Source organism: Megascapheus bottae, chromosome 5, assembly GCF_031878675.1.
Source record: "Megascapheus bottae isolate mThoBot1 chromosome 5, mThoBot2.hap1, whole genome shotgun sequence".
Taxonomy (NCBI): domain Eukaryota; kingdom Metazoa; phylum Chordata; class Mammalia; order Rodentia; family Geomyidae; genus Megascapheus; species Megascapheus bottae.
The window spans coordinates 76,454,784-76,469,087 of NC_143513.1; the positions used below are offsets into that span (position 1 = coordinate 76,454,784).

Consider the following 14,304-nt stretch of genomic DNA (forward strand, 5'->3'; position numbering starts at 1 on the left):
TGGTCTGGAGAAAGAGGATTTAGGGCTCCTTCATACTTAGGTGTTAGTGACACAGGACTTACACCTTCATATGTGTCTAAAAGAGCTTAAAAAATCAGCATCTAAGGGAATAGAATCCCACCTAAGCAATAAATCTGGATGAGAAGTTTGACACTTGCAACTGGTCAGGAGAGAGAGTTTTAGATGGGGAGAGGGTGGGTTGTTTCACTGCCTCTGAAACCAGTCTGCCTAAGAAGCTCTTAATGTATGCCACCTCAAAGAGAAGATGTCCTTACCAGTACTTGCACTTGCACCGCTCACCACCGATAGCTAGTGAGTATGTCTTGGTTCCTTTTTTTCTACACCCCATTACTGAGTGTTTTGGTCCCTCCTCTACCTCATCTCCACCTCTCCATGTTAGCTGTGCTTCAGTCTCCTAGGGTCAATGTATGTGAAAAGATCATGTACCTTAGACATAGGTGTACATCTGCAGGGTAAACATTGCTCTAGTATTATGTCAGACTTTCAGTGTCTTTATCCTTTTAGAGTAGTCACAGGGCAGCCATTGTTGGACATGTCACATTTCTGAATACTTACTATGTGCAAGAGCCACATTTAAGACCAGACATGACCACGCTCGTGTCTTGAATCTTTCATTCTTTTTGTATTTTTTTTGGTGCTAGTCCTGGGGCTTGAACCCCAGGACCTGGGCACCACCCTGGGAGCTTTTTTTGTTCAAGGACAGAACTCTACCACTTGAACCACAGCTCCACTTCTGGCCTTTTGGTGGTTAATTGGAGATATGAGTCTCATGGAGTTTCCTGTCCAGCTGTTCAAACTGATCCTTGGATCTCAGCCTCCTGAGTAGCTAAGATAACAGATGTGAGTGATGGGAGTCTAGCTTCTTTCTAATTTTTTTATCACTCTATGTTAGTTGTACAGAGGGAGATTTCATTGTTATATTTCCATGAGTGTTTACAATGTACTCCAGTCTCACCTCCTCAATCTTCTTACCTAGGTCTTAAAGGACTTGCAATGGTGAAAAAGAATGGAGCAGTCTCGATTCCTGGTTTCTCGGCTTTGTTTGCCATTGTGGAATCTGACAGATAGAGGGTGAGGGAGGAAGAATGTGCTGGTATTACCTAACTGGAGGTGGGATGGATGCATTCGCAAGGGGTAAGGACCAGGTTGATGCTGGAGGAAGAGAACAAGGAGGAAGAGGATTGAGTTCCAGCTGATCCTTTAAACCAGTTTCCATCTTCTGTACCTGCTCTGAGCTCCCTTCCCTTTCTCTAGCCCCAGTGGCCACCATTCTACTCTCATTTCTGTGCCTGATTACTTTAGACCCCTTATGTAAGTAAGGGTCTTTGTCACAGATGGCAATATCTCATTTTAAAAGGTGAAATAGTAGTTCTGTGTGGATCAACATTTTCCATGTCCATTCATCCACTGGCCATTGCCAATGATGTTGCAGTGAATGTGGAAATGCAGATGTGTCTTTGAGATAATGACTTCTTTTCTTTTGGATATATCTCTTTTGGCATTTCTGAATCTCATTTGAGATACCATTTCTTTTGGACATACTTCTCTAGAAGTAGGATTTCTGAATCACCTTTAATGTTTTGAGGAACTCCATACTGTTTTCCATAGTGGTGGTACCAATTTATTCAGAGTGTGTAAGAGTTTCAGTTTCTCCATCTCCTTGTCAACACTTTATCATTTCTTTTCAAATTTCCTTTTTGATGGTAGCCGTGTTAACAGGTTGGCGGATGACAGGTTGGTGGTGATTTTCACTTCCCTGATCATTTGAATTTCTTCTTTGGATAAATATCTGTCCAAACTTTTTAACTGTTTGAAACTCAGGTTCATGTGTTTATTGGCTATGGCTTAGTCCCCTGTTTGGGTGTGCTCTTTACATCTTGCTGGGCCCTGGCATGCAGGTAGGTAGGAGGGTCTTTGGTTTAGAAGGTAGAGCTTGATTGAGGCCATAGGTGGAGGGCCAGGCCTTGAACTCAACAGCCTTGTGGAGATGGTCTTGACTTCCTTTCTTGGTAAGGCCTCGGACTTCCCCATTGCCTTCCAGGTAACCTCTCTGCACTGCTTCCTGCAGGAAACCTGTTTGCACTGGGAAGCCCACGTTCTGGGCACACGTACTTGGTACCCAGATGGTGCCTGTACTTGTGAAAGCCCAGAACACTGACAGGACCTGCAGACACATGGATAAATATTTTGCCTTTCTTCTTAGGCAATATTTGAATCTTTCAAATTTAATTGCTGTCAAAGGCAGGATGCTTATGTCTTAGAGGCAAAGCAAACAGTGAGGGCCTCCATCAGGGCAGCCCTGCCTGCTCTCCCAGGCTCTCTGGCCACCTATGCATCCTGTTCTTTGCTTACTAGGCTCCTGCTGACTGTCAAGTGGCCTCCTTCCTCATTGGTTGGGTGGGCTGTGGCGGGAGAGGCTAAGGGAACCAGCTTCTGATTGCTTGGGACTGGCAGCGATGTGCTGGGTTTACATTGAAGGCTGAGAGATCCTGACCTCAGTTAAGAAATCAGGAGCATTTCTCCAAGGCTGGTGACAAAGCACCAGTCTGCCCAACAGCAGTGGCACTGGGTTTTGCACTCCAAGGCTGGGTCCGAGGAGTGTTTTGTTTGGTTTCGTAATTATTGCCTGTGCAGCTGCTGCCAGCTCATATGGTACTTTTGTGAAAATTAGATAAACACAGCCCTTTTAGGCAGGGGAATCTCCGCCCCTCCCCCCCGCCCATAATCCCACTGGAGTGTAAGGCTTGCCAAGCAGAGTAGCTGCTAGATTTCAGCACCCAAGTATTCCAGGAGGTGCCCTGGTTCAGGGTACAGCCTGTCCAACTATACCTGTCCAGGGTACAGTAATATCCTTGTTTCAACTTTCTACTCTTTACCTTCTCTCTCTCCTCTGTCTTTTCTATAGTATTTCCCCTCCTCCACCCCCACTCCTCATGAAATCACTGACCTAGTTGCTCACTGGATTACATATGCCAAGTATTGTGAGACAGGATCTGTGTCCCAGCTAGCTGAGGTTGTTAAGACTCTCCTTATGTTGTCCTAATAGGGAAGAGGTGCAGGCTACAATCTTGTAGAGTTCTGTAATATTCTAATTTGCTTCAATTTATTTGAACTCTTTGCATGGGATTCTTTGTTCACTGTGGTCTAAGAAATGATATCCGTTATTATTCATGCCTTTCCTCAAAGTACACAGGATTGCAGCATTGGTGCTTGCCTTGCTCTGGGTGCTTGGCAGATAATAATAATAAAAAAAAACCAGAATGCATAAGACAACATCCCTGCCCTTGAGAAACTCATAATCTCACAGAGAAGTGAGCCTTGTAAACACATAAATCACAGTCAACGCTGTGCACACTGCATAAGAAGGGTCACTGGGTGTGGGGCGGGGTTGAGGAGGGGAGCTGCACAGGTGAGCCTGAGGCTAGCATGCACAGTTACCTTAGTGACAAGGAAGCCTTTGCTGGGAGCCCCTCTTAGGACCAATGTCACTGGGGAGGCAGGAGGAGAGGGGAACAGGTGCCCTAGTGAAGGGATTCTTTATAGCCAATATTTTCCCACTAGAGCCTCAGATGTGCCAAAGGGAGCTAGAGAGGGGGCTGGGACTTTGTGCCTGAGGACTTGTGGAGTTACTCCTGACAGAAAGAAGACAACAGAGGCCTCTGAGTGTATCCTACAGAGGAGATGACACAGCTGCATCACCTTTGTAGAGCGTTCTCTGACTGGGACATTGGCTTAGGAGAGGTTGGCTTTGGGCAGATCATCCTGGGTTCTAATCCTGACAAGGTACTTCCTTGTACAGGTCACTTGTCTTGTTGATCTGGTCTCTCAGACCTTCTCCGTGTAAAGTAGACTGTGGTAACAGTAACATAGATTTCTTTGGTTGTGTCACGGGGGAAATCCATGGTCAGTGGATTGCATGAGACATTCGTAGCAGAGTTTCAGCCTGGCGGGATAAGAAGAGAATCTGGACTAGGTCCTAGGTGTGTTGGAAATGTGGGTTTGTGCAGCTCTTAGGGGTCTGGACAGGGATCACCTTAGCTGCTTATGTCAGGGTATCTTGGGAAGCATAAGGCCGTGTGCACTTTGACCGGCATGGAGTTGAAAACCCCTGGCTACAGAGCACTTGCTAGTTTCTCCTACTTAGCATGCTCCCAATGAATGTGGCGGTTTGTGTTGATGGGCCCTTGTAGTCACATGTCACCTGTCATCAGGGTGTGTTCTGAGCATTTGCTTAGGTGACTTTTGTCATTCTGTGAGTATCATAGAGTGGACTTACACGAACAAAGATGCCTATATCAATAAGTGATGCAATCTTTGAAGAAAAAAGTTTTCTTTTGGATAGTATTGGGGTTTGAACTGAAGGCCTTGCACTTGCTAGGCAGGTGCTCTATTCCTTAAGCCATACCTACAGTCCTGTAGTTACTTTTTGGGTTGGTTCTTACATTTATTCCTGGGCAGGCCTGGATGGCAGCACTCCCATTTATGCCTCTCATGTAGCCGATGTGACAGTTGTGTACTTCCATGCTCAGCTATTGGTTGAGATGGGAGTCTAGGAATATTTTTGCTCAAGTCTCAAACCATGATCTTCCAGATCTCTGCCTTCCAAGTATCTAAAATTACAGAGGTGAGCCACTGAGCCTGGAAGGTGCTACATTAATCTTAAGGGACCACCACTGTATGTGTGGTCTGGCATTCACTGAAATATTTTTATGCTGCATGTGATGATATCAGAACAATGTAGAGGAAATGGGGCCTGAGAAGAGACACTGGACCCCCAAGACATTTTGGCAGTAGAAGTGACAGAATTTGGTGGCCAGTTGATGTTAAGAAGGAGGGACCTTTATCATGGAAGAGGAGGCACTAGGATGATGCTGTAGAGGAAAGAGGATATAATACTTTTAATGGAAACTGAGGGGAGAGTAGAGATGAGAGTAGGTGTGAGGATTTGAAGCGAGGAAGTAGAGACTATCTGGCAGATATTTTCCTCAGATATTTAACAGATGAAGGGAGGTTGGGGGCTGAAGGCTCAAGGGAGAGCTGTGTTTGGTTGGGAATGAGGGGGCTCAGGAAATGCTGGGGTCATGTAAGAGATCACAGGATGCTTGAGGGCTAAGGGTACAGAGAGCAAAGAAACTTGAAAAACTGAGGAACCCAAGCAAGAGTGTATAAAACTTTTTGGGTTGAGTCTGTCCCATTAGAAAAATGTCCACCGATAACTGGCAACTGGGCAGTTGTCCAGATATGATTTACAATAAGGCATCAGTTTCGCAAGGCACTGTCTAAATTATTGCATTCTACCAATTGCCAGGTTCCCTGCTGACAGTGGGCCAGGGGGGTCAAACAATTCAATCAGGTGCCACTGGTTATAAATTGAAAATCAGTGGGGTGCAAAATGGATTACCATCAAAATCCATTCAGGTGCAAAACCAAATTTCAAAACCTCTAACCTTTAAAAATCACTCCTTTCCTGATTCTTCACAATGCACTGCCATTGAGTTTTAATATCCCCTAGATAAGTAAGTGTCAATAGAAATGGCTGCAGGAGACCAAACGTAATCTGGCCTTCCTTTTGGAATTTGCAAACTTGATGGATTCTTGAATTAATACACTGGCAATTATGTTAGGTTCTCTAAGGCAGCAGTTCTCAAACGTAAGCATGCAACAGAATCACTTGGGAGGCTTAAGATTCACCCAGGATCCAGCTTGGAGTTTCTGATTCAGTACATTTGAGACTGGGCCTAACAGATACATTTCTAGGGACTTAGCGACTTGCTAGGACGACACTTTAAGAATTTCTGCCCTATGTTAATAGAAAGTTTAGCCTTTTAAAATTAAATTTTTTTAAACAAATCATACTTTGAATAAAGTAACTTACTGTGAAGTTTTTGTTTTTTTTTTTTGTTTTTTTTTTTTTGTTTTTTTTTGTGGTCATGGGACTTGAACTTGGCCTGTGCGCTTCCCCTGAGCTCTTTGACTCAAGGCTACCACCCTACTCTTGGGCCCAAGTGTTGTCCCTGAGCTCTTCAGCTCAAGGTTACCACCCTACCCTTGAGCCAAGCCCCACTTCCCATTTCCTAGAGATTAATTGGAGATAATTCTCAGGTCCTTTTGTGCCTGGACTGGCTTTGAACCTTGATCCTCAGATCTCAGCCTCCTGAGTAGCTAGGATTACAAGTGTGAGCCACCATGTCCGGCTACTTACTGTAAAATTCTTATGTTGAGTTTGGTACTGGGCCACAATTTTTATCTTGGAAACAAGAGAAGAGATTGGTTTAAAAAGACCCAGATTGATTTGGTCAGAGATTGGAGAGGATAGAGGGAGAAAATGGAAGAAACCCCACTTCTCTCCTATTCTTTTCCAGAAGACTAGGTTACTAAGAGCCCAAATGACACCCGTAAGTTTGAAATCTGCTCTCTGGCCCCTGGAAGTTGTGTGTGTATATATATATATCATATATACACACATATATATTCATATACATGTATATATATTGCACACACACATATATATTATATATATATATATATATAAAATGCCGAACTTTTACCTTTTTACTTTTGAGCTGAATGTTGACTTTCTTGAAAAGATTAAACAGAGGTGGGTACCGTTTTCTTTTATACTTACTTCCACAGTCTAAACATTGGTTCTTTCCACTTCTACATGATCCTACAGATGTATTTTTCACCTCCAAACCCATCTGTTGTCTGCTCATGGTTCTACTCTGTTACCAAACTTCCTGCCTTGTCTACATGGTAGACATCATCAGACCCAATATGACACAAGTCTTTATTTCCAGGACAGAGAAATGGATCACCAAAACTGCTCCAGATGTGGTCACTACCTCATTAATATTTGTTTTCCTGTCTTTCTTTTCCAGGAGAACTTGAGCGATGTACATACATCAAGTACCACTACTCCTCAGCAACCATCCCCAGAAACCTCACGTTCAATATCACCAAGACCATCCGTCAGGACGAGTGGCATGCCCTGCGTAAGTACACCTGCATCTCCTTGGCTATGCCTCTGCTGGGCTGTTGCCTGGAGAGCTGTGAGCCTTGTATGCTTTCTCCTGAGATCTATGGGGTCTCAGGGCATTGTGGTAGGTCCGTAAAGTGCTAGTAGCTAAGGGTAAGAAATATCTCAGTTGCCTCGATTACATCACAGATTTTGGAGTATTTTGGTTTCTAAAAAAATCAAACCAGCATCAAGATCAAAAGAAAACCACTAGCAGTTAGACAAGAGTCCTGACTCACTATCCTGATAGACGTTTAAGATTTCATCCACCTGAGTGAATCTGCTTTGGGGTGTCACTCCAGCACCCCTCCACGTTGCTTAGAGCACTGTAGTGGTAACGTATGAATCCTTTGTATCATCATTTGTGAAAGGTGAGATCAGCTGACAGTTGCAGTCTGCATCACTTCGGAGATTTGCCACTGGGGCTATCACTAAGGGATGGTGCCTGGGCTCAACTTCCATATTACTGTGTTCCTTTGAGTGACAGGACTTGAACCCTGACTCACATGAGCTTCCACAGCAAAGATGAAAACCTCTGTGACCATTGGTTAGGGAATTTCGTGGCCAGGGATCCTCATAGACTTACATTACAGCAGAGATGGCTGGCTATTTACATGGGTGTGTCTGTGGGCATCTGCTGTCTATCTATGGCAGGAGCGCTCTTTCTCTTGCTGGTCCAGTTCTTCATGGTGACCCATTTTTCCCATGAATGCCATGATTTGTATTTGTCACATAGTTTTAATGCATCTTTTTCCTCTCCTAACATCCAAGGGGTAAGACTCACTTTAGATTTATGTGCAAATAAGCATTCCTTTATTATTTCTTAATATTAAAGATCTCTTTGCTTATTAACTTAGATCTTTAGGTTGATACATCTTCCTTCTCTTTAATGTATCATTTGTGTGCATGGGACCATCTGGTATAGTCACCTTTATTGGTTTGATGTGAATTAACCAACCACAGCTTAGAGTGGGGAGATGGGAGAGACAAATGAAATGAAGCAAAACAGAAGAATTGTTCATTTGTTTCAGGAACAGATTTTAGGTGTCCGGGTGAGTATGACTCAGTGTTCTTGAAATAAGAGAGCAGGTATCAGTGAAAGACCAACCCTAGTAAGCCTCGGGCCCTTTCTGCTTAAGCCATTACCAGAGACTGAGCAATGCATGCCGACAGAGAGCCTGTATCCAAGAGCATCTTCAGATTCTTACAGGTAGCTTAAGCGTGCAATGTACTTACTTAATTTCAGTGTGACATTTGCTTTAGCGACCCTTGTAATCCAGCTGATTGGTTTCTTTGGGGGTAGGTTGTGAAAATATAAGGACCCAAATATAGAAATCTCTGACAAGAATTGCTTATTTCCATATAGGACGAGACTAAACGAAAGGAACTCTAGGATATGGAAACAAGAGCTTTATCTTATGTGATTGTTGTTCTTAACGGACTATGTTATTTCTTTTCTCTTTTTTTTGTCTTTTGGTTAATCCCATATTATTACTGTATCTGACTTTGTTACCTGGTATATTGTATATGCGTTTTTTGGTTAATTGAAATAGGAAAGGGAAGTGGGGAAAACAAGATGATTGGGAGGGAATGGAGGGAGGGAAATGGGGACAAAAATCATGAGACGGGGTATCAATGTGTGAGAAGTAATGCACCTACTACCTGATGAATGTAACTGTAACCCCTCTATACATTACCGCAACAATAAAAACAGAATTGCTTATTTCCCACAATATATTGGTCTAATAAAGTCTAAAGACTAAAGGAGCATCTAAGCTACATGGTCTGGTGGCTCATGCCTTTAATCTGAGCTACTTAGAGTGCTGAGATCTGAGGATTATGGTTTGAAGCCAGACTGAGCAGAAATGTCTGAGAGACTCATCTTGAGTTAACCACTAAAAAAGCTAGAAGTGGAGGTTTGAGACAAGTGATAGAGTGCTTGCTTTGAGTGAAGAAACAAAGCAAAATGTGAAGCTCTGAGTTTGAGCTCTGGCACTAACACACACACACACACACACACACACACACACACACACGATATAAATCCTGCTGAATTCAATCTAACATATTTTGGGGTTCAAAATGTGATTCAGAATCTAAGAGGAAAAAGGTGTTGACATTTCAGTTTTATTTAAACAAACTCAGTCTGGCCGTGGTTACTGACTAGTGGACACAAAGCTACAGAGAGCTGTTTTAAGGAGCTCCTTTCTGCAGGTGGGGAAAGGCGGTGTTTGAGGAAGATAGTCTCAAAGCAAATAATCACAAAGCAATACAATAATTACAATACAGGGTCGCCTCGTGCAATTAAAATACTTTGTGAGTTTCAGCAAGAGGGAGAATTGTTTCAGTGTAAATTGCACAGAGACACATGGAGGGGAACCTAGCTGGAGTCTTCATGGCTGAATGCACTGGAAATGTCTACAATGGGCAGCAGGCACCCATTGAAAGACCATTAGAACATCACACATGGCCTCAGCAGAGACAGGTTTGTAGGTCCGTGTGTCTCCCATTGTCCACCTGTAGTGTGTTGCTTCTGCTGTGAATTGAGGTGTTCACAGATCTATTTTTAACAGATAAAAGCCACGGAGATGCCTGCTAGATGTAAATGGCTCCACACAAGACATTGGGCAGAGTTGATGCATTCCTTTGGGGAAAGATTCATATGCCTCTTTCACAAAGTTGTCTAATGGGCTATTAAGCAGGTAGAGAATATTTTTTCCAGGTCTGCCGTTGGCAGCTATTTTTAGCTGGAAGGCAGGTAAGCATCTGTCACAAGTGAATTTGGTACAAGTGTAACTGGGAATGCTGGCTTGAGGGGGAAGCCTGGATTGTTTTCACGTCGATTTTCATTGGCCAGGCACTGATGATATGACATGGAGTGGCACAGAAGTCAGCTTTGAAATACAGTTGAAGCAGTTAGAGAGTAGTGAACCCCTGTGATCACATGCTGAAAACAAAAAAAGAGAAGACACCTGACATTTGGGTTAGGGGCTGTAGTTAGTCTAACTAAAATGTACAAGGTCCTGGGTTCAATCCTCAACACTGAAAAAAAAAAAAACCAAGAAAACCATCTCATCTCTTTTCTTTTCTCTTCCTTTTTTATTTTTTTGGTGCTGATACTGGGGCTTAAATTCAGGGCCTTCTGCTCTTGCTTGGCTTTTTAGATCAAGGCTGGTGCTCTACCTCTTGAGCAACAACTCTACTTCTAGCTTTTTGCTGATTAATTGAGCATAAGAGTCTCACAAATAACTTTGGGCTGGCTTTGAACCACGACTCTCAAATCTCAGCCTCCTGAGTAGCTAGGATTACAGGCGTGAGCCATCATCAATACCTGGCATGATTTCCTTATTTTGAGAATACTATTTGCTTTAATATTCTGATTGGGATTAAGAAAATTCACTTGGCACTAGTTTGGTTGTCATTCAAGAATGTGACCATAATATTTTGCATTCTATAATTTTTTCCCTCAGATAATTTTGGCTCAAGGAAGATAACTTTGATTTCTTTTGTGAACTTTTTTTTTTGGAGTTGGGCTTTGAACTCAGGGCTCTGTGGTTACTAGGGAAATGCTTTCTCACTTGTACCATGCACCCAGCCCTTTTTATTTCAGTTATTTTTTTCTGTTAGAGTCTTGCATGTAGACTAGCCTGTTATAGGGATATAACACTATAGGTATATAACACTATAGCCTCATTGATTGAAATGGGGATCTTGCTAACATTTTCCCAGAGTTGGCCTTGGCCTTCTGAGTAGCTGGTATTATAAGCATGAGCCACGGTGCTTAGAATTTACTTTTTTATTTTGTGAAACAACTTATTGCAGATATTTGAAATTTGGCTATATACTTTTCATTAGGAACTTTCTTGTGGTCTGATATCAACCCTTGTGAAAAAAAGCTTTCAAATGGGAAAGGGTGTAATTTGGGTTGTGTTATGTGTTTGGAAAACTCGAGCTCACCAATGGAAGGTTTAATTGCTGGACTCACAATCAGCCACATAGCAGGTGAAAGAATAAAATTACCTATAGTCTACTAGGCTTCCAGATCTAAGTGTCAGGGTTTACTCCATAAGGAGGAAAAGTAGAGGATCCAGCCCCTCCCCCTCCAGACATAGGCACACGTGCGAGCGTGTGTGACAAAGTTCCAACCCTAGCTTGGGTGGGGATTGCTGGTGATCTTCTGTGCTTACCTGGTTCTCCTCCCCAGTTTGGAAAAAAACAGAACTCCTCTCCTAGCTGTTTCCTGTGTCTTCATACACAGGTATGAAAACACCCTTGCCTCCCTTTAGTCCCAGCAATGCGGGGGGTGGTGGGGGTGAGGTAGGTGCTTCAGTAGGCTCTAGGTGTCTTCCTTTCTTCACCTAAATCCTCCTTCCATTTCCAGGGCTGAAACAGGAAAGGACAGTGTCATTGGTTAGTAAGGAGGAGATAGGCAGGCTCAGGAACCAAACTTAACACCCAATACTCTTCAGCTGGGTTGTCTGGTTCTATGTTTTGAATATGACAGATTGATTACCAGTGGCTGATCCTGGCTGGCCCTGTGGTGATATTTCAGTGATGCTGCTTTCTCCTTTCTGGAACACATCTCTACAATCTTTTCACTTGTTTGGAGAATCTTGTGTCCTCAAGCAACCCCCAAGAGCCCTGGAGACCATCCATTTCAGTGGCTCTGCCTTGGTGCCAGTCACAGCACCCTCTGTTTTGCCCTTTCTGGGCAGCCAGCAGTGTGGACCCTTGCTCCCTGTCAGGGCAAGGGCAGACTGGTGTGGGGATTGAAGATGCGGATAGGCTGGCAGGGCCACCACGCGAGAGACTATCTGTGGATGCCAGACACACACCTGCTGGAAGGTGTGGGATTGGCCTGTCCTTGACCCTGGCCTGCTAATCTGCTTGGCAGGGACTGGTGAACAGCTGTGAGGAAGCATCCCAGGACTCCAGGTCACTGTATGTGTGCGCATGTGCATGTGTGTGAACTGGCATCTCATTCTGCTTGGTGTGGGGGAAGGTGGCGGTTACAGCTCATAGCTGATTGCCCCCAGCAGTGAGAATCAAGGAGCTGGGACTCCACTCCTGCAATCAGATCTATGTTATTATTATTTTTTTCTTGGCAAAGCCTCCTTCTGTCAGGCTGAGGGTTGAGGGTTGAACTAATTAGATTGGATAGTCACATGGTACACTGCCAGCTGACCAGAGGGCAGAGAGATGCATTCCCTCCTCCCCCACTTTGCTGGCCTTCACTCCTCAACCACACCCAACACAGTCTCACACAGCGACCTCGCAGCTGCTCTGCAGGCACCTGCCACATGGCACTTGATCCGGCATGGAGCGACCCCCAGCATGGAGGGCTTTTTCACTCTCCCCAGCATGAAAGGGATCTTCACCACTGCCCCCTGTAGTTGGCATATTACCTGGGAGGTGAAAGTACTTGTGACACACATGCATCCTGCTACCCAGTCAAGGGAAGGCAGAAGAGATCCAGCCTGGTTAAAAGAGGAGGGGAGGGGAGAGGAGAGCTGAGGAAAGGAGGGGAATGAAGGGGAGGGGAGATAGAGATGGAGACCCAGACTTGGTACAGGAGCAACGTTCTTGTAGTGGATCCACTACTAGGGGGTCAAGAATTCACATACCAGATCTCATTGTCACTGCAGATCCTGGGTGACAGCTCAGCAATCTGAAGCTCTTGATCTCGCTTGCCTATGGAACCCCATCTTGGGCTTCCAGCCCCCTTGGGCTGGTATGTAGGAAGGAAGCCCAGGGAATCTTGCCACCCTAATGTGGATCAGTGGTGCAAAACTTATCTGCTTGGCCAAGCCCTGCCTAGCTCCTGCTCTATTTGATCTCTTCTATCCCTTTCCCTTTCCAGAATGACACAGCCCTCCCCTGAATATCTAGACTCCTCCAGCTACCCCAGGTCCTGCTACTTCCGGGCCCTCAGGTGGCTCATTGTCTCTCCCCACTGGTATGGGTCTTTTGGCTTACATTAGTCCTTTGTCCCATGGCTTTTGCCCCTTTTTTCCTAATCGCCTGACCCAACAGATCCTAGCCATGCTCGCTCTTCTGTAACCTTCTGCACTCTGCATTTAGATTCAGCTCAGAACAGCTTGAATTCCTGGTTTCTCCTTTCCAAGCCATCCCTGGTTATAGTAAAATGAATGTTATAGACAAAATGACTTGGGATAAAACTACCAGTAATTATGACACTGATGTTGCTCCTTCCTCCCTTTTTTTTGTGTGTGTTCACATCTGGCATAATGCTCCTAGAGGGGGACTTGCATTTCCTCCAATCACTGTTCCAGCTGTAGTGGCTCCTTTGCAGATACATTAGCCAGGCCGGGGAGGAAGGAGTGTCTTCCTAGAGACCACATCTTTGCCTCAGAGGAACCTGAAGATGAGGATTCCAAATCCAAGATGGAACTTCAGCCCTCTGGCTAGCTCTCCTCCCCTCCTCTCCCTTCTCTCTCCTTTCTCTTTATTTCCCCCTTTTCTCTCCTTCCTTCCCTCCTCTCCTCTTTTTCCTCTTGTGTGGTGGAGGTTATAGAAAACAGCCTAATGAGGTAAACATCTAGACATCATATGCTTAGCTTCCCTGCAGTGTCAGCCATTTCCCTTCTCTTCCTTCTTCATGGGAGCCTTTTCAGTGTGAAGCTCTTAATGCATGCAGTCTGTTGTGAGATGCTTCTTGCTAGCAACACTAGCATCCATGGGGGCCAAAGAAACCATTCATAGTCCAGGCAAGCTTGGTATCATTGGAACTCAACCCACTGGTTGTCCTGGAACTGAAATTCTGCCGTTTGTACACCACTGCATGTCCTTGTGCCCTGGTTCCTGCAGGGAACATGGTAAGACATTTTGGGATACCTAGAGCCTTAAGCCTAATCAGAGATGGCCTGTACCTGGCCTCTCACATCTCCTGGGGTATTACTGCAGCAAGGTAGGCAGGAAGCACACACCCTTTAACACAATATTGTACCCAGACCTGCCCTTGGAGTAGCAACTTATGCAGGGCCATTTTCCTTTTTCATACAGTTTTTTTTTGTCTGACTGCCAAAATGTGCCTCTCTCTTGTTTATGCATTCAGGTTTCTGCTAGAGAACAGACTTCCTAATTTCATCAACATTGTTTACTTTAAAGCATACAATTTTACTGTTACTATTAAGGTGTTGTACAGAGGAGTTACTAGTTCACAATACAGGCAATGCATACATTTCTCTTTTCAATAGTGTCACCCCTTCCTTCACTTTCCCCCAGTTTCTCCCTCTTGTCCCCACCCA

At 44.4% G+C, this 14,304-nt stretch overlaps 1 protein-coding gene across 1 annotated transcript in view; it reads left to right on the top strand.

Annotated features, from left to right (window-relative positions):
* The window catches only part of Tmem178b (transmembrane protein 178B), a 367,696-nt gene that overhangs the window by 117,552 nt on the left and 235,840 nt on the right, over window positions 1-14,304 (top strand). Inside the window, exon 2 of the mRNA XM_090333420.1 lies at window positions 6,900-7,013. Coding sequence (XP_090189546.1) covers window positions 6,900-7,013 — 114 coding nt within the window. The remainder of the gene's footprint in view (window positions 1-6,899; window positions 7,014-14,304) is intronic.